The following is an 18,346-nucleotide window of genomic DNA, read 5'->3' on the forward strand; positions in this document are numbered from 1 at the left end:
AAGATTTGTTGTATTTCTAGCTGGCTGCTGAAACCAGGGTGCCCGTACTTTAGGTGGTGGTCATCCATCATATCTAAGGTAAGTTCAGAAGGCCTCGGCAGGCACCTCCCCCTGTAAGATGATGTCATGTCGCCAAACGTTAGCGCTTTCTTCCATCACTTGCAGGGAAGTCGCGTGGATGGGGGCCGTGCCTGGCGGGTTTGCGATTGCAATGGGGCGCTTGTAGGTTAAGTTGCGACACCTCCAGCTCCTCGAATAGAACAATAAGAGGATGCAGCTCGGTTCCTTCGGGCCCAATTGTGTTTGCGCTTTCACCACTCAAAGCTCAATCCTGTTCTGCGTCTGTTATGCTGAACCTGAACCCAGTTGTCGCAGCCTTGAGGATTGGAAAGCGATAGCTGGGATCGAGATATGACGTGTCCGAGGCATGTCCACCTCGTTCTCAGTACGAGGGAAGTCGAAATTTTCAACATGTGAAAACTAAGGACAGAGCCTAGAATCCCACCTGCGCCGAAAGCATCCAGTTACTCACCCTCAACCACAACCCGCAATTAAGGTTGGCTCCTTTTGGCGATTACGAGCATGCCATCTCTGGGCTGTGTATGCCCTTCTTCGACCGAAAGTTCTGGGTTCAAGGTCGTTGGAAACCCGGAGGCCCGGCTGGTTATGAAATTGCTGCTACCCCTGGCCATCATAGGTCAACCTAGGGTAGCAGCAGAGTAAAGTCAGAATACGGTTGCCTGATACATGACTTTAGCATAGTTCCGTATACGAATTATCTACTTATGTACAATTTTTCCATAAAGTCCGGATGACTGATCCCAGAATCACTACTGCCTGTCCTGGCCTGTGTACACAGACAGAGACGTATACCGTCAAAGCAGGTCAAGTCCTCACTAGAGAACATGTCGAAAAGAACTGCCCTCTCCCCAGTGAACTCCTCTTGTGTCTCGGAAAATCATACATCGTGCGTGCTCCCCAAAGGCCTGGTGTCCGCTAGCTGCTTTCATTACAACATAATCACATACACGTGACACATCGTTTCTCTCTAATCATATCGTCGGCGCGAGTCACTACGGCGGCGACTCATACTCCGCATCGGCTCATCGCCGCCCGCGTAGCGGTACGGGTCGACGTCCCTGTACCCGCTGCTGCGCCGCTCGCTGCTCCTCCTCCGGTGGCGCCTGCTCTCGCGCCTCCTCGGCGGCGTGTTCTCCTCAATCACCACGACCTCGTCGTCCTCGTCGCTCATGGGCGAAGGCGGACGCCGAGCCGGACCCGGCGCAGGCATGCGCGGCGGCGGCGGCCCAGCCCGGCTCCGACGCGCCTCCTCGACGACGATGCGCTCCTCCGGCACAACGCGCGACTCGCGGATCTCGACCGTCTCGCGCCGCCTTTCGGGCCCGACAGACCGCGAGCGCGACTCGTGGTGCCGGCTGCGCCGGTGTTTTCGGGTCTCGCGCGTCACGACGGAGCCCGACACCATGGATCCCTCCGCCTCGACGATGACGTTGGTGTTGCGGCTGTTGCCCAGGTTGACGCACGTGTAGACGAGCCAGAGGACAAGTAAAAACCCGGCGATGGAGCCCAGCACGATGCCCACGACGACGCCCGGCTGGGGCCCGGAGGGCGAGTTGCCGTAGCCCTGGGGCACGGTCGAGACGCCGGTCGCGAGTCGCGGGAACAGTCTCGTCACCCTTGGTGCAAAGTTCAATGTGCGTGTGGGCGTGGCGGGCGACTGCTGTTGTTGGTATTGTTGTGTCTCGGGGTGAAATGGCGACTCGGTCGGTAGGTGGAATGCCAGGTCGCGCGCGAGACTGCGAACAGCCTTGACTAACGGTGGCGGCGGCATTGTGACTCTAGACTTATTATTCAATTCGCAGATTTTCGAGAGCGACGCGGGCGAAATGGCATGAAAACAGTCTGCTCGCTAGTAAAATAACAATAATAATAATTGAACAGAGCGCAATTCAAGAAAGCACAAATCTCGAGGCAGGTAAGCGCAGCATTGGCATGGTGGGAAAGCTGCGCGTACTGCTCGGGCAAAGACGAGACGAGACGAGAGCGGTTGTCAGGCTGCGAAATAACAAAATAATGAATGGCGCTGGTTTGCTGACAACAGATGCAGGTTGCTCGACCAGTGGGAGCCAGTGGGAGCCAGTGGGAGCCAGTGGGAGCTAGTGGGAGCCAGTGGGAGCCAGTGGGAGCCAGTAGGAAACCACCGGGAGCCAGTGGGCGAGACGAACCAGACTCAACGGTAACGCAGCACAGCCTAAGCTCGCCAAAGAAGCATCCAATCAACCGAGCAGCCGACAATGCTGTGCGCTCTCCTGCGTAACGTACTCGACGAGTGGCAGCTTCGGTATTTGATATCAGCTGCGCAATTGGAAGAAAAGGCAGAGAAAAGAAGGGTTTCGAAAACGTTGGGAAGAGAAGGTGGGCATCACGCTGACCGAGCATCGTCGTGGCTTATTACAAGAGGTTAGACGCGACTACCAAAGCTCCAGCGAGTGGGCATCTTGCCGTGGAGCGCACTAATGATTGATACCTGCCAGACATACATCCATGTGCCTCTATAGAGATATCAGGGCCTTTAGATAGCCGAGTACGACTTCTAAATACTGGTATAAGCTATAGGTAGATTTACGCAAGGTAGGTAACATAGGTATCGGTCTTCTCAGCCAGTGCACCGAAAATGTGACAACATCTGTGGATTTCTCAATGGGCCTTTGGAAGAGATTATCTTTATGGTCTCAATGAGATGAGATAGACTGGCTCGGGCCCTCTTCATTGACCTCTTCCGCAACCGGCAAACAATGCCGCCTATGATATGAACGAACCAGATGTCCTTTGTCAGCATGGGAACGTCTACCTACCGCCGTCATCTACGGTTCCTCCTCAAGTTTCTCGGGTATACTGCATCTTGCACAACGCCTTCCTTTGCTTTTAAGGTATAGAGTACAGTAAAGTACCGCCAACACCAGCATCGCAGTTCAGTCAACATGAGTCAACCCGCGAAAAAGAAGAAGGGGGTGAAGAGAAAGTACGAGGCGGGCCTGCCTACAGAGGGCAAGTCTTCTGCTAGGTCTCGTGCCGAAGACGGCAAAGACCAACCAGGCCAATACCAACCAGGCCGAGATGTACCCTTGAACGAGCTGGTGCCTCGGCTGAAGATAGCGCGTATCGCCATCGACCACAGCCAAAGTCAGAGGAATGACCACCACCCTCGCCTGGCCAATGCGGGCTGCCCGAGGCCGAGCAATTTCGCCGTGTCTCTCAACGCCATGAATCGACTGCAGGAGAGATGGGGTGACCAAATCACTCCACGTAGCATGGTGTCGGCCCTGCTATGGGAACAGGCCTGCCTGGAATACCCGGACATCGCGACCGTCGTCAACTTTGACGGCTGGAACGTGTTCGAGGACACCGAAAAGAAATTTAAGGAGGAGGAGCAGAAGTGGAAGCCTAGCATCGCAGTGGACGGCGATGTTTCCCAGTTCGGCTACTTTGACCTCATGATGCAGATGCGGCAGGCCGAGTACGTCTTCTGGCCCTACCAGTTCCGCTACGGCCGATCCAGGGCGCGCTGGGTCTTGATCGTGATGCGTGTCGAGGCCACCGAACTGAGCACAAACGAATACGACCGCTACGCGTCCGACATTGCCATCATCGACCCCGTGGGAACGTCCAAGCATATACGCACCGAGGGGATCAAGGGCCGACTGCCGGCACTACTGCAGCACGCGCACATCCGGGTCGACGACAAGTCGTGGTTGGATGACGCCTTTGAAGTAGGAGAACTCCCAAAGGATGAACGTTGGTCCTCGGGCCACATTTGCTACCTGTACGCACGCGAGTTTTTCCGGCGCCTGCGGTGTTTCGACACGGCGGCCAAACGCGGGCGCTACCTCGCGTCCTTCTGGAAACCGTTCGAGGAGGCCTACTTAAGCGAACTGGCACGCAAGTTGATGTTGAGCGCGTGCGCACACCGCGCCATCGAGAAGTCTGAGTATTATGGGCGACTTGCCATCGAGTTCCCCGGGTTCGCCAAGTCGCCAGCCGCGTACAACTACCAGCCTCGGGACATGGATTGTCGCGGTAAGGATGAGATGAAGTTCGACAGGTCGGAAGCAGCGGCAAACCCGAGCGACATAATTATGAAGCGGGCGGATAAGATCGGAAATTGGTCTATACACTTGGATGCCGACCAGCGGTGGGAGGGTAAATGGACGTACGTCCGGGCTCCAGGCGCGTCCCCGACGGCGGATCTTACCCGAGACGAAGCCCGTTACAGGGCCCTTACTATCGATTCGAATGACCCTGATCTGTGAATAAGAGTAGCGTAGAAATCGATAATACCATACTATTGCTAAATAAATGAAGATGGAATCTTGTGCAAACATGAAGGCACTAGCTGCTGTCTGAAAGGAACGCCTAGCCCCTGGTTGTGTTGAGGTGAGGGGGAGACACATGTAAGTGTCGCCAGTGGAGAAAACCGCCAAGACGGGCATCTGAAGATTCCCCGTTACTGCCGCCGGAGATAAGCTGCGAAGTGCGAGGTATTGTGACGATGCAACCGCGGAGACGTTGCGGCAGAGGTGCATGCGTTCCTGGCGAATGATCTGTAAGATGCCACGCCCTATGTAAGGCTGGACGGGCTTCCGTCGAAGCACGGTGATTGCAGTAAGAGATTACCGGTCGGGTCTTCGAGGACTCCAACAGCCAGCCAACCGCAGAAGAGAGCCATGGTAGAACCGCAAGGGCTGCTCAAAACCTATCGTGGCAACTACCACTGTAAGGAGTTCGTTTACGAGGCCGATATCCCCGAGATACACGCCGCGAATGATTGCAACTGTAGCATATGTACCAAGAAAGGCGCTCTTCGGGTGTTTCCTGCGAAGGAGTCCTTTCATTGGGTCAAAGGCGACGAAGATGACCTTACTGACTACACCTTTGGGAGGATGTTGGTGACCCATAAGGTGAGATGATGTCGCTGTTTGCGTTTAGATAACTACTTCGTTTGAACTGATACTCAGGTGGTTGGTATAGTTCTGTCCCACCTGTGGTACCTCACTCCTTGCCAGGGGCTTCACGCATGAACCCCAGCCTGGCGAGGAGCCTGAATTCGTCCTCAAAGTGAGCGGTCCCCCTTCCCGCCCCCAAAATCACTGGCGGAGAGAGGGAAAGGACAGCTCCGTCATTAATAACGGTCCAGGCAAGAGCGATTTAAGATTTGAATATTCATAGCCTTGAACGTCGCCCGTAAGTCCCGCACTTAGTCGTAGAAACATTTTCAACACTGCGATCTCTTTTCTGTAGCATTGATAAACCATTTCTCCCCAGTTATCTGCTATAACGCCGCGGTTGGGCTGAGCTGACGTGACTTTCAGTTTTGATGGTGCCTCCTTTCCTCCTCCCTACGAGCCGCCCCTTTTTGTTGGTCCGGAGCCTGAAGCCAACATCAGAGGGCGGCAAAGTCTATCACGGCAGCTGTCATTGCGGAGCTGTCACGCTCGCGTTGAAGAGCAAGCCATTGGACAGCAGCTATTTCTCTGGTATGGCTGAATGCAACTGCAGTATATGTAGCAGAGTAAGTCGTCCACACATGAAAGTTGCTGATCGCCACCCCTATTTGGGGTATTTAGCCAGAAGCGAACGCGTGATAGCTTGGAGTGGCCTGGCTGTATCCCAAGGCGAACCAGGTAGTTATGAATGGGTAAGACTACCTGGCATACTGCATTATGGGCAACGGCATGCTAGCCAAAGGCTTCTGCGAGATTTGCGGCGTACCCATCGAGAACAAGTTCCAAGAGCTCAGCAGCAGCGAGACTCCCTTCTGTCTTATCGGAATCAGATCTTTTACACCATCTATAAGGATGGATGGTTCTTGAACGCCAAGGTTATGAATGACGTTGACTTCTCTCAGATGAGGGTCCGATATCTGAATGGGTGGAATGTCCACAAGCCGACTTATGTCAATCCCTGATTAATGATGAGCGGGATGTCCAAAGTTCGCAAGCTTTATGGTGGTTAAGCGCCCGAAGCTTTGACAGGATAGCCCTTCTTATACCGAGCTTCATCCCAATTCGGATTCCCGTCGTCATCGAAGTCTGCCCATTGGAAGAATGAACAGTTCTCCTTTTCGGGGACATAGCCTCGGTGACACATCCAAAAATACTTGCCCCAATTCTCTTTCCTTTTCTGGACCACCTTGAGAACAGCAGGAATGCCACACTTGCACCGCGGAGTGAATTTTGGGTGGAGACTTGGCTTGTAGTCTCTGTACGTGATGTTAATCCGTCTGCTGCCCGCGATAGGGTGAGGGTCGATTGCTTGAGCAGGTGCTATCGAGTGCTTCCATTCCTCCTGCATCTCCGCATGCATTACCAGGAGAGAGTTGTGAGGCAGGTGGATCGCAATCTGGCCCTCGGCGTCAGCATTGTCTTTGCTGTTGTCGTCCGGGGCTCGAGGTAGCACTCGTCTGACCCGGAACTCCCGGGCAACTCCAAGCGACAGGGAGCCGATGACAGCCCTGGGCCCCAGATAGGTCAACTGGTCGCTGTGGTAACCTACGTTCTCCTGAGGTCCGGTGTAGCAGTTGGCAAAAGCAGCATTGGGCTTCCACGGATCGGGAGACTGAAACTGCAACTTTTGGCCACCTGGGTATTTGGTCTTTATGCGCTTCTCAATTTCCTTGTTTACCCCTTCTTGGACCAGTGGCTTGACCCGGAGCAACTGGGGTGTGATTTTACGCACATCCTGCCTATGTCAGTATATCCTACTCAATATCAGATACGAGGGAGTAATAACATCCATGGGAATTCCGACTGCCATGTTAATAAGTACTCACCGTCAGCTTCGCTCCGTTATAGAAGTACTCGTACTTCTGGTTATGCAGTTCCAAGTCTGTTTCCACATAGAATGTTGAGGTATGTGGGCTTGAGACCACGTTGTCGAACAGCTTGAAGGTGATCTTCTCAAATGACTTGGACTCATGTAGCATCTCTCTGAGCAGGTCATTGGCAATTTCAGGAGGAAGGAAGTTATGGACGATAGTGCATGGCGTATGCTCGGCAATATCGTCCGGATCATACAAATGCAGCGTGGCCCCTTTCTTGGACAACATCTTGGCCTTTTTGGGGGACGTAGACTCCTCAAGGGTACGAGATGCGAACAACTTCAGAGACGTCTGGGAACCCACTACGCCATTGAATTGTGGCCTCTTCGCCTGCGCCGGGACTGCGTCGGTCAAAGAAGCTGCCGCAGCTTTCACAGATCCGTCATGGGCAAGTAACGCTTCTAGCAGAGCTTCTTGGCCGAAGTCAGGGTGGAGGGACGCGAGCATAGCAAGCTTAACGTCGGTGGGCTCGTCATATTCGTCATCGTGTGCCGAAGAGGAGGCTGTATCCAGTTTCCGCTTCTTTCCTTTCAGAAAAGCTTCCATGATGATGATAATTTGCAGGCCACATGCATATAGTCGTGTGCGATATCAAGCGCGGACTCTTCATCGCGAAGAGAAAACAAATAGCGAAGATGGGCCCTGCGAGATCCGTAGCTGACTGAAGCCCTATGAGTTTGAAGCAGTTTGCAAATTCAAGAAAGTAGGTACTTATTTCGCCTCTGGTGATGACTAACGTTAGGTAGTAGACGTTGAGGTCTGGATGCATGTAGGCAGGCAACCAATACAATAATAACATTAATGCGTCAGTCTTGTGTTCGCTTGACTTTTACCTGTAAGCGGGAGCCCATTAGGCATCTTGACGCCTAGAAACCCTCTGGTTTCGCGTTTAATCCAGCGGGACGGGCTGACGTTCACCCACTAAACCCCCCTAGCCGCACTAACCTAGCTTCCAATCGGCAGCGAAGGCGGGGCCTCGGCATGATGGGCTTTGGTGGGGGGATGAATGATCATCGTCACGAGCTTTGGAGCTCTCCAAGTGATCACAACGGCTCACTCAGTCAGCCTTCTCACTTTCCAGACCACCGTCCCTATATGTAGCCACTAATATATTTATATACGAAACGAAACGAATGAGTTTCCTTGTTCCGGACGAGTGAAACCCCCCACAGGAACCGCCATGGCGTCTATGCTGGAGTTCCGGACGCCTGGCTTCAACCCGTACGCCGTCAAATACTCGCCCTACTTCGACTCGCGCATCGCCGTCGCATCGGCCGCCAACTACGGTATCGTGGGAAATGGGCGGTTGTTCTGCTTGGGCTTGGGCCCCCAGGGGATCCAGATTGAAAAGACCTTCGACACGAACGATGCGCAGTACGACCTGGCCTGGTCGGAGATCAACGAGAACCAGCTGCTCGCGGCGTGCGGCGACGGCTCCATTAAGCTCTACGACGTCAACGTACCGCAGTTCCCCGTCATGAACTTTCACGAGCACAAACGCGAGACCTTTTCCGTGGCCTGGAGCCCCGTCACCAAAGACACCTTCGCGTCCAGCTCCTGGGACGGGACCATCAAGATTGTGCGTTTCTGCCGCCGTTACATTCATGACTTTGGCTAATTACTTGTACGATTCCCCAGTGGTCGCCAGCAAGGCAAGAGTCGATCAAGACATTACCAGTCGGGAACTGCACCTACAGCACCTCGTACTGCCCGTCGAACCCGCACATCATCTCGGCCGTCTCGACCGACTCGCACCTGCGCATCTTCGACCTGCGAACGCCCGTGAGCGCGCAGTACCACCTGATGACCAAGATCCCCGTGCACGCGATGCCGGCCGTCCCCCTACCGCCCGGCGTGGCGCCGCCCGCGATGCCGGCCGAGATCCTGACGCACGACTGGAACAAGTACAACGACACCGTCATCGCGACGGGCGGCGTCGACCGCGTGATCCGCACCTTCGACATCCGGAACCCCTCGGCGGGGCCCGCGTCGCTCATGACGGGCCACAGCTACGCCGTGCGGCGGCTGGCCTGGAGCCCGCACGCCCGCGACATTCTCATCAGCGCCAGCTACGACATGACGGTGCGCCTGTGGACGGATGGCTCAACCATGGCACCACAACAGCAGCAAGGCCCACCTTCGCCCGTGAAACCCGGGGTCCAGCTCGGCGTGATGAATCGGCATACTGAGTTCGTCACTGGTGTGGACTGGTGCCTGTTTGGCGTCGGGGGCTGGGTCGCCACTGTGGGCTGGGACGAGCGGGTGTTATTATGGGATGCGAATGCGCTCCTTCAGGGCCGCGGGTAGTCAGCCACACACACACACGGTGGACCAACGAAAACGATGAGAAGGACAGTATTTCAATCTAAGTTAGCCTGGGTCTTGCATGTATGGCGTTCAAGGGGTGGCCATAAAACGACAAGAGACCCATCAATTTTCTGGTATAAAAGGTGACGTATACTATGAATGGCGCGGTTGCATTATGGAGGCGTACACTTGTTATATGTACAACTGAGTATTTATAATATCCCTTGATGCTTGGCAACCCCGTAGTTTGTGCTGATTCGGACAAAGGGGGCGAATACCTCTGCCCGAAAATTACACATGAGAGCTAAGGGAGAGAGACACGCCCCCGTGACTTCGCCGACGGAGTTGGTATAGCACGCCTGGTGCAAATTATACCGGGCGATTTGCCGGTTTGTTGCTACAATTTCCTACGTATTAGATGATGAACGAGCGTAAATGCTCACGATTAACATGTCGTGGTTGCGAGCGACCGAATGGCGCCTGAGACTTGTTACAATACAATGCTTCTGTCTTGCAATCCATCTTGAGCCCTAAACCCTGATCAGTAGGAAAGGTACATCTGCAACACAGCATGATACAAAATGACAGCTGGGCAACCATATCTAGCTAAGCACCGGGTAGTACATTCAGGATAATAGCAGGGACTAGCGTTGATACAAGAATAAGGGGTTGAAATCCTAAATTTGTGTAGGTGATATCCACATCTCGATATGTAAACAGGCATGTGGTACATAAATCCTCCATGGCCCTCAGACATTTACGATGATGCCAGGCTTTTATAGATCACTGCATCTCCTTCCTTATGCATCGAAGTTTACCGACGAATACACCTTGTCTCGTATTTGGTCTATTGCCATCAGTTTTGGTCAATCTCAAGCATTACACATCATGTCAAGTCAAGGGCCGAGTGATGTGCTTACCTCTCATTCCACCCAAAGCTTCGAAAGCAGTCCCGTAGTTCTCGAGCGTCGCTAATATAGACAGCATGCCCTGTTGGAGTCGCCCTAGAAGATCATTGACAAGTACGTCATTGACAGTGGTGCCCTGGGGATAAGTCGCTTGTGTTTTATCGTGAACCGAGAGGAGCACGTAAGCGCATTGCATAGCGCAACATGCAAACGATGGCATCGTCCGGGGCGCAATGACGTTCGATCTTTGCCCCAAGTAGCAGGGAGGGTCGCACAACTGGGAGGATGGGTTGGGGTAAGGCAAGGAATCAAACGCTTGCGCGATATTCAGGGAGGACTTCAGACAGACCTTGGCTGACTGGTGACTGCTAAATGGGAAGATTAATGCTAAAGATGACTGGTATGCGCGCCCAAGCTGGCAGTGGTTGTTGGAGCTGTTTGACCTTGCCGGGGACGAACTGGCTGCTGTGTAGTGGGACGATGCAGGAGAGCTGGGCGACATCTTATCGCAGCACGAAGGCCAAAGCATTAGTTCGGGCGTGTTTTTGTCCTTGTCTTGGATAGCCTTAAGATCGCAGTGTTTGCCGGAGAAAATCTGTTGATCGTCGTATTAGCAAATGTAGCGACATGTGTAGACGAGTAGCAGCAGCCTAGCGGCCAGTATCACGCAAAGCCGCCTATTTGGCAAGCAATCAAAAGGAGCACAGCACTTACTGGAGCATCGAAGAAAGCGCAATACCGATGCACCTTGATGCGCGCACTGTATACAAACTTAGTCCAGGTGACGAGCATCGCATCCTTGTGGTGTGACGTGACCAACCTGTTCAACTTGATACGGGCCATACATCGCAGTGAGTGAGCCACCACGGCCTCGTCGTTATCTACCGGTTGTGTCATGGGGCAGCTCAGAACCCATTGCTCACTTTCGGTGATTAGGGGCTCTAGGAAGGTTTCCAATTCCATCATGCGTTGATATGAAGGGTCATGTCTGCCTCGGTGGCCATTGCCTTGTTCAGATCAATAACAAACTCTGTCGCGGCCAATATCGCCTGTTGCGATTTCATGAACCAGTACCATGCCTGCGCAATGTCTTGTTAGTAAAGGGGGACCTTGTTTGGGCGGGAAGACACGAACCTGTGGATCGGACTTGATTGTCGGAGGGTGAGCTGTAAAGCTCGGCGTGAATATCGCAAAGCTTGGGTGCTGTTATGAAGGAAATTTAGTCAATCCATCTAAGCTAGCAAAGTCGGACTTCCTTACCGTGTTGCTAACGATGCAGCTTTGGCAGTAGCAAATATAAGTCATCCACCACACGCGCCGCCTACATTCAGCGTATGCGTCCTCAACGTCGCCCTTGAGGTGAAGGGAAAGGTCCATAGCAAACATCATGGCTGTACTGGCACGGTTCTTCGTTTTCTTTAGGTTTCCTCTTTGGGCATACTCGTAGACGCTTAGTATGTCGAGAGCAATTATGCTCTCAAGATCTATAGGAACATCCGGGCAAAAGGCGGGTCGACGAGGCACATCATCAGGGTCCTCGAGGGCTTTGCGGGGTTCGACAGAGGATTCTGGTCTTTCAGAATCCAGTTCTATGCTCTCAATGGCTGCCTGTGCAACAAATTGGGCGTACTTTCGGCGAAAGACAACCGAGTCCTCTGCGAGAGAGTTGCGGTCCTGGGGGCAAGGGATGAGGGCTAGCAGGGCCGAAATAGCCAGACCAAGTGGTGACGAAGATTCATCTATATCATTTGGTCTATTCTGGAAAAATGGTGTTGGCTCATCAGGCCTCGGCGAACCATGTGGCGCTGGGAGGATCGGGAAGAATGGATGTATCCATATATAGTAGGCATTGAGACTGTCGGTCTAATTAGTCGTAGTTGCCAGGCAGAAAGGGGCCAGCAGCATTATGCCCTCTTTCTCTCGGGAATTTGGGCTGGCGATCAAGAATCACGAAAAGGGGGCGCGATGCGTCTACTCACACTTCTGCATCAGAGTCATACACCCTGACCATGGGGTCATTTGTCTCTCTCTCGTTGGGTGAAGCATTGGCGTGAGAACCATCAGAGTGACTGTTCATGAACAAGCTATCGAACAGGGCATCACTATCGTTCAGTGCATCTCCGAGGTTCTTCAACCCAGCCCCGGGGTCGATGTAATTTTCTATCGAGACTGTTACTCTGATTAGTTTCTCATAGACTCGGGAAAGCACCAAAGTTAGTCAGGTTCCATACGGCTGATGCCATCCCTTTTAAGGTCTCTGGGATTCAGGGTGTCTGGCTCCTGACTGTTCTCGGGCGGCTGCGTCTTCTTGCGAAAACGCGGCCCGCCTCGTCTGCTGGGCTTGTAGATGCATTGACGTTCTTTGGCAACACACTGCGTACTTGAGTCTCAGTCACGATACTTGCGGCCCGCGGGCTTTCTGGGGACACGTTTGTGGCTTACACTGGCGCACGAGGGGCGCTCGCCGTTACACCTTGTCCGAGATGCTCGACTACGCGCAAGACAATCAGCATCGCGATTGACACACATACATATGCGCATACACGACCAAAGTGCACAAGGTTGGTTCAGGCTTACCAAGCCAAGCAGGCGACTTTGACAGGTGGGACGGCGAATTTTCTCCTCGGCTGCGGCGCCGATTGGGGAGCAGAGTCGACCTCAGCCATTTCGGCCGGTAGTCCCGCAGTTTGCCGGGACAGACGGACAGAAGCCCCGGGGAGTTGGGTGTGTCTAACAGGTCGTGGGCGGCGGGAATCCTGGCAGAGGACAAGTGGGGACAATTGGGCATGGCGTGCGCCGGCGATGAGATTTTGGTAATTAGCGAAGGTGGTAGAGGGTTGGATAGCCCAGTCCAGTCGCCGAGGGCGTGTATTTGAGGAGTCGATATGAGAATTGGATTAGGTAGCAAATAATATGGGGTGTTTCGACTGAGGAAAGTGGGGTAGAGCGAGCAAAAGAACCACCCCTCCCTGCCTCCCTCGCATTAATCCATCACTCACCCGGGAATAACTGGTAGGTACTTAACCTACGTATGTAGGTAGCCACAGGACTGGCTAGCGGCGGGAACGTCACTACCTAGTAAGTATCTACAACCATCACCATCTAAAGCAGAATACAATGAAAGTTATGTGTTTTTACATGGTTATCTAGATACGTATGTAGTTAAAAACTCATCGCAATGATTGGTAAGACGACGTGGACGACCAATCGTAAATGCAAATCAATCTATGGGGACTACATACCCCACTGGCCAGCTCAGTGCTGTATTTCAAGGATGATGTTGGTTTAGAGCTCCTCAAGTTTTCCGCTGGCTAGCATCATCCGTTACACAACGCCAATCCCTTTCATACAACAGCTGTAACAGACGTATTGTGTTGATTCAGCTTGTCCTCGGCTTCTCGGTCTAGACTTTGAACGGCTGAAAGAATAGGCAGACCCCGAAACAACAAGTCCCGACATCAGGGCAGGATCACTGAGTACATGCATTCGCTAATGATTGGATGAGAAGCTGGACGTATAGGCTGGCAGAAAGTCTGCTGTGGTATTGTTGCTTGAGGGTATAGTATGAATGTAATGAAGAGAAAAAAATAACATGAAGCCAGTTCACAGTGCCTATATGAACCCATGTGGTCTCCGTGTCTCTCGTCTCGTCATAGCAGCGTCGGGCTTGGACGGCTTTCGTAAATGGCTGGCTCTGCCGGCAAAATCTCTAAATCTGCGGCCCGGGTTCTTCTGTGGTACGGGTGGTGCCGAGTCAGTGTTGCCCAGGTTGGCATAGGTGCCAATGATCTCGGACAACACCGATACTCCCGTCATCCGGCCCTTTACCGGACGTCTCTGGTCGATGGGCGGTTCAGGTATTCGAAAGGGGCCTCTGGCTTCCCTCATGACGGGTGCTTCTGGCACGACCCCCTCTTCCGGTATCCTGGCTGTAGTAGGACTTTTCAGGCCGGCTATCTGAGATCCTGTCCTTGATGGAAGACGCTGATCTCCTGTTAGTTGCCGGTGGAGCTTCGGGGCCGAAAATATCATGCTTTCTGTCGGAAGGCGACCGCCAGAGGGTTGAAAGCTATCGTCCGGGTTGGAGACCACACTGTCCCTGTTGGCCTGTAGTTGTTCTATTTAGCAAGTACATTGACAACGCGTATCCGGGGGCCTGGGACTCACATTTCTCTTTGATGGCAAGCCATAATAGTGAGGATACCGTTTCCTCATGTAGCAGGGAATGCCGTGAAGTCCCAATACGATAGCACCGACCAGGGCACTGGCTGCCGAGGCCCACGATGCCAGACTCATGGTGGTGCCAAGCTGGTTGTCGAAATTGGCAAACCTCCCTACTAGGTAGAGGACCAGCCAGGCCACCATGACGCTTGCATCTACGCCCACGATCCACCATGACCAGACATGCCTCACAAAGATGGCAGCCACCATCCAGACCAGCGAGAGACCCGAGACGGCCACCACAGATATATCGAAAGGGCGTAGCTTCTTGATCATGAGAATCGGTATCGCAACGTGCACGGCGCAGGCTATACCGACGGGCAGGAACTGGAAGGCCCGGAAGATGGCCACGATGATGTCGCCATTGCTCCCAAGCGACCCGGGCCTGGGAGCGGGAGGGGTTTCCTTGACCTTGGCGAGCTTATCCGGAAGCTTGAGCTTGCCTTTGGCTGCTAAGAACTTGGTCTCCTCTGGGTTCCCGAGATCCGAAGATGTGGTGGACCAATGGCTCTGATCACTTTTAACGACTGTAATGGGAGACAACGACGACATGCTCAACGACAAGACGTCACAGCTGGAAGAAGAGCAGTATCCTGACCGCTGGCCGCGACCGATCCATAAGGTCTGGCGGACTGAATGAAAGAAAGTCGTTCATCTCCAAGGCGAGCTTGAAAGCCCCCGAGGGCCGGCTGGGCGTGGGCAGTGCTGGTTTTTTAGCTTTCTACGACTTACAAGATCGGCCCTGATCTGAGCTGCCAGGACAAGAGTCTGGCAAGGGGTACGCTGCCAGTCAAGCATTATGCGAGAGTCGCACTATATTATAGTTTAATATATGGCTACAGGCCAAATGACAGGATGTTAAATCAGCGGTCGTATGCAGTTTCAGGCGTGATATGCAAGCGCGCGCCCCTACTGTTGGCAAGCCGTAGGCCCCACCTGCATGAAGCAGCGGACCATCGGCCGTGGCGGTGATGCCGCTCTGCGTGCCCTGAGTGGCAGCACGCCTCGTAGAACCTTGCCAGACAACGCCCGATAAGCTTCGAGGCTATGCTCGAACCTGTTCATTGGCCGGCGTACCCAGCGCGGCGAATTATGTACAACAGCAAGCGTCACGGCGTGTGGATCTGGCGAGATGTGACGGGAAGTGGGCTTGCAACTGGTGGTAAAACGCCCGAGAGCCGAGCTTGGTGGGAAGAGTGAAAGACGCGGATTATTGACTGTATGCCGTGCAGCAGGTCCTCTTGCATACATGTACGTCTTCGCCGCCGCCCCAGAATCTGCGCATGGAGAGTACCTACCTACCGGATCCTGTCCCAATCGTTGTTGATCGCCGGAACGCTAACATCTGCAATGCTACAATATCAGACGAAGGGGGACGCACAGAAGCAAGACGGCAGAGGGTACGACATAGAAGTAGATCTGGATGGCAAATGGTTGACCATTCTTGATGGCTTCGGAGCTCTCCCCAAGGCCTGTTCCGGTTTCAGTCGTTTAGACCAGGCCCCAGGCCCCCCCACGCGATCAAATCGATCAAACCAATTCCCCCACAAGACGACTTGACTCTCAGGTGCACCGTCTGCATAAGCCGTCCGAGTAATGGTTATCGGGCACTTTTATCTGCTAGCTGGGTTTATCGCTCCTGGCCTCGGTTAACACTAGACTCGACAGAACCTTGAACGGCCTTTTGTCGGTATTGACCCTGGACTTGTTCGGATGACTTGGCCTATGTTGTTCTTGTTTCTGATTCTTGGCTCTCTGACGCTATTGCTCCCAGTAGATTGGCACCGCTGATTTGCTTTGACAGGCCTCTCGAGTCATCTGATCGCAGAATTGTTCATGATAGCCTCGTGCAGAATAAACCTTGGAACTCGTCGCATACTTTGTTTTTCCTTTGGTTTGGTTATGTTCTTGCACATCGCATTCACTCCTTGTTTGTTCCGGTAGTAGAGACTAAACCATGAAGAAAATGCCCCTCCGAATACCTTCAATCCCTCCTGTGCGGCTCCTGTCAACTAGATCTGTCGCACGAGCAGCTACGAGGCGGTCGCTATGTTCCCAGTGTTTACAGAAGGCTGGTAATCGGCCGCTATCTGCTCTGAGTCTGTCAATTGCCAATTCGCGGGCGAATACGCCACATCCGGCTCTTGTTCAGCCTCCTGGCCTGCGGCCACTTGCGACGGTAGCGGACGTCGCAGCAGAGAAGCGTATGTCAAAGCGCGGAATTCGTCGGAAAATACAGGGAAGCTAATATCCCCAACAGCTACTGCGGCTGATAGCCAAGGCCCGATACAAGAGTACGATCGACGTGTCGCCGAAGGTCGACTGCGCGAAGATGAACACCAGCGCGGCATCATCCAAAGTCTACAGCACTTACATGACGACCTTGTCAACTACCGGGCGCGCCCCGTTGTACACCCTACCCTCGAGTCGCTGAAGCCCCAGAAGTCGTTGTTCGGGTGGTTTGGTGGGAAGCAGAGCAGCAAAAGCCCGTTGCAAGGGATCCCGGCGGAGTTACCGCGCGGGCTTTATCTATATGGCGATGTTGGAAGTGGTAAGACTATGCTGATGGACCTCTTCTACGATACACTTCCCAAGTCTGTTCAGTCGAAGACCAGGATACATTTCCATAACTTCATGCAGGACGTCCACAAGCGGCTGCACAAAATGAAGATGGAGCATGGCAACGACATCGACGCCGTGCCATTCGTCGCAGCCGACATCGCAGAGCAAGCAAACGTGCTCTGTTTCGATGAGTTCCAATGTACCGATGTCGCCGATGCTATGATACTGCGTAGGTTGCTCGAGTCGCTCATGTCACATGGGACAGTGCTAGTGACGACGTCCAACCGACATCCTGATGAGCTGTACAAGAACGGCATCCAACGCGAATCGTTTGTCCCAGCCATCAATCTGCTCAAGGCTCGCTTGCATGTCATCAACCTAGATTCGCCAACAGACTACCGGAAGATCCCGCGGCCGCCGTCTGGTGTTTACCACTGCACTCTGGACAGCCATGCTGCTTCGCATGCCGAAAAGTGGTTCCGTTTTCTCGGTGACCGGGACTCGCCCGAGGCTCACTCTGAAGTACAGAAAGTCTGGGGCCGAGAAATCTACGTCCCACGCGTTAGCGGGCGCTGCGCTTGGTTTACCTTTGATGAGCTGATTAGGAAAGCAACCGGTGCTGCCGATTACATCGAGCTCATGCGCAGCTACGATGCGTTTGTCGTGACCGACGTGCCAGGCATGACGTTCCGGGAGCGGGATCTTGCCCGCCGCTTCATTACGTTCATCGACGCAGTCTATGAGTCCCATGCAAAGCTTGTCTTGACGACTGCCGTGCCGCTGACGGAATTATTCATCTCGGCCCAAGAGATGAAGGAATCGATGAAGAAAGATGGCAAAGAGCCAGCAGAAGAGGAGGGAAGCGACTCCATGGACGCCATGCACCACATGCTGGAGGACTTGGATAGCAACATCGATCAGCTGAAAAGCTCCAGCCTGTTTTCTGGCGACGAGGAGCGGTTTGCTTTCGCAAGAGCCCTGTCTAGGCTGAGTGAGATGGGCAGCAAAGAATGGGTTGAGCGTGGCATGGGCTTAGAACATCTCGGTGGAAAGAAAGAGAAGGACGACTGGGCAAAGGTTCGCAGTCACCAGATGGAGGACAGCATGTAACGGAGTCTTGAGTCCCTCTTTACATTTGCATTTTTATGAAGCATCGCCATGGCGTTCAGGATACCAAGCAGCCTTATCGATTATCTGTCATTACTTCGAACTTGGCTGCCGTCCGGGGGCTTGGGTGCTTGGAGGCTGCTACAGCCAAGGTATCACGTTCTGAAGATTGAGTCCACGTCAAACCCCCAGTACTGTCTGTGGCCTGAACCCAAATACCCTAGGTAGAATCAATTCAAAGACAGACAAATCCTCACTTCTACAACCAAGTCCAACGGAAAGTAAGGCGCCAATTATTGAATGCATTGATTACATAATACAGGTAATAATAATCTACACGTGC

General features: G+C 53.4%; 8 protein-coding genes across 8 annotated transcripts; 4 read left to right on the forward strand and 4 right to left on the reverse strand.

Annotated features, from left to right (window-relative positions):
* Nucleotides 1-1,048: 1,048 nt before the first annotated feature.
* Nucleotides 1,049-1,852, reverse strand: PG997_008368 (uncharacterized protein; the record flags this gene model as incomplete). Its single annotated transcript, XM_066812683.1, has 1 exon — nucleotides 1,049-1,852. The coding sequence occupies one exon, from the start codon at nucleotides 1,850-1,852 to the stop codon at nucleotides 1,049-1,051; it is 804 nt and encodes a 267-aa protein (XP_066668025.1).
* A 1,150-nt stretch (nucleotides 1,853-3,002) lies between these two features.
* Nucleotides 3,003-4,331, forward strand: PG997_008369 (uncharacterized protein; the record flags this gene model as incomplete). The annotated part of the gene is made up of 1 exon (XM_066812684.1): nucleotides 3,003-4,331. One exon carries the CDS (start codon nucleotides 3,003-3,005, stop codon nucleotides 4,329-4,331), a length of 1,329 nt encoding a protein of 442 aa, XP_066668026.1.
* A 414-nt stretch (nucleotides 4,332-4,745) lies between these two features.
* Nucleotides 4,746-5,247, forward strand: PG997_008370 (glutathione-dependent formaldehyde-activating enzyme; the record flags this gene model as incomplete). The annotated part of the gene is made up of 2 exons (XM_066812685.1): nucleotides 4,746-4,979; nucleotides 5,050-5,247. 2 exons carry the CDS (start codon nucleotides 4,746-4,748, stop codon nucleotides 5,245-5,247), a joined length of 432 nt encoding a protein of 143 aa, XP_066668027.1.
* A 783-nt stretch (nucleotides 5,248-6,030) lies between these two features.
* PG997_008371 (uncharacterized protein) lies at nucleotides 6,031-7,444 on the reverse strand (the record flags this gene model as incomplete). The annotated part of the gene is made up of 2 exons (XM_066812686.1): nucleotides 6,031-6,759; nucleotides 6,851-7,444. The coding sequence occupies 2 exons, from the start codon at nucleotides 7,442-7,444 to the stop codon at nucleotides 6,031-6,033; spliced, it is 1,323 nt and encodes a 440-aa protein (XP_066668028.1).
* A 634-nt stretch (nucleotides 7,445-8,078) lies between these two features.
* PG997_008372 (peroxisome targeting signal type 2 receptor) lies at nucleotides 8,079-9,205 on the forward strand (the record flags this gene model as incomplete). Its single annotated transcript, XM_066812687.1, has 2 exons — nucleotides 8,079-8,477; nucleotides 8,537-9,205. 2 exons carry the CDS (start codon nucleotides 8,079-8,081, stop codon nucleotides 9,203-9,205), a joined length of 1,068 nt encoding a protein of 355 aa, XP_066668029.1.
* A 1,870-nt stretch (nucleotides 9,206-11,075) lies between these two features.
* On the reverse strand, nucleotides 11,076-12,779 carry PG997_008373 (uncharacterized protein; the record flags this gene model as incomplete). The annotated part of the gene is made up of 7 exons (XM_066812688.1): nucleotides 11,076-11,192; nucleotides 11,248-11,316; nucleotides 11,374-11,968; nucleotides 12,093-12,282; nucleotides 12,345-12,473; nucleotides 12,510-12,586; nucleotides 12,691-12,779. The coding sequence occupies 7 exons, from the start codon at nucleotides 12,777-12,779 to the stop codon at nucleotides 11,076-11,078; spliced, it is 1,266 nt and encodes a 421-aa protein (XP_066668030.1).
* Nucleotides 12,780-13,725: 946 nt separating this feature from the next.
* PG997_008374 (uncharacterized protein) lies at nucleotides 13,726-14,886 on the reverse strand (the record flags this gene model as incomplete). Its single annotated transcript, XM_066812689.1, has 2 exons — nucleotides 13,726-14,220; nucleotides 14,281-14,886. 2 exons carry the CDS (start codon nucleotides 14,884-14,886, stop codon nucleotides 13,726-13,728), a joined length of 1,101 nt encoding a protein of 366 aa, XP_066668031.1.
* Nucleotides 14,887-16,291: 1,405 nt separating this feature from the next.
* On the forward strand, nucleotides 16,292-18,006 carry PG997_008375 (afg1-like atpase protein; the record flags this gene model as incomplete). The annotated part of the gene is made up of 2 exons (XM_066812690.1): nucleotides 16,292-16,538; nucleotides 16,595-18,006. The coding sequence occupies 2 exons, from the start codon at nucleotides 16,292-16,294 to the stop codon at nucleotides 18,004-18,006; spliced, it is 1,659 nt and encodes a 552-aa protein (XP_066668032.1).
* Nucleotides 18,007-18,346: the final 340 nt, after the last annotated feature.

The sequence above is a fragment of the Apiospora hydei genome (genome assembly GCF_038363865.1).
Source record: "Apiospora hydei strain CBS 114990 chromosome Unknown utg000006l_segment0_segment0, whole genome shotgun sequence".
Taxonomy (NCBI): domain Eukaryota; kingdom Fungi; phylum Ascomycota; class Sordariomycetes; order Amphisphaeriales; family Apiosporaceae; genus Apiospora; species Apiospora hydei.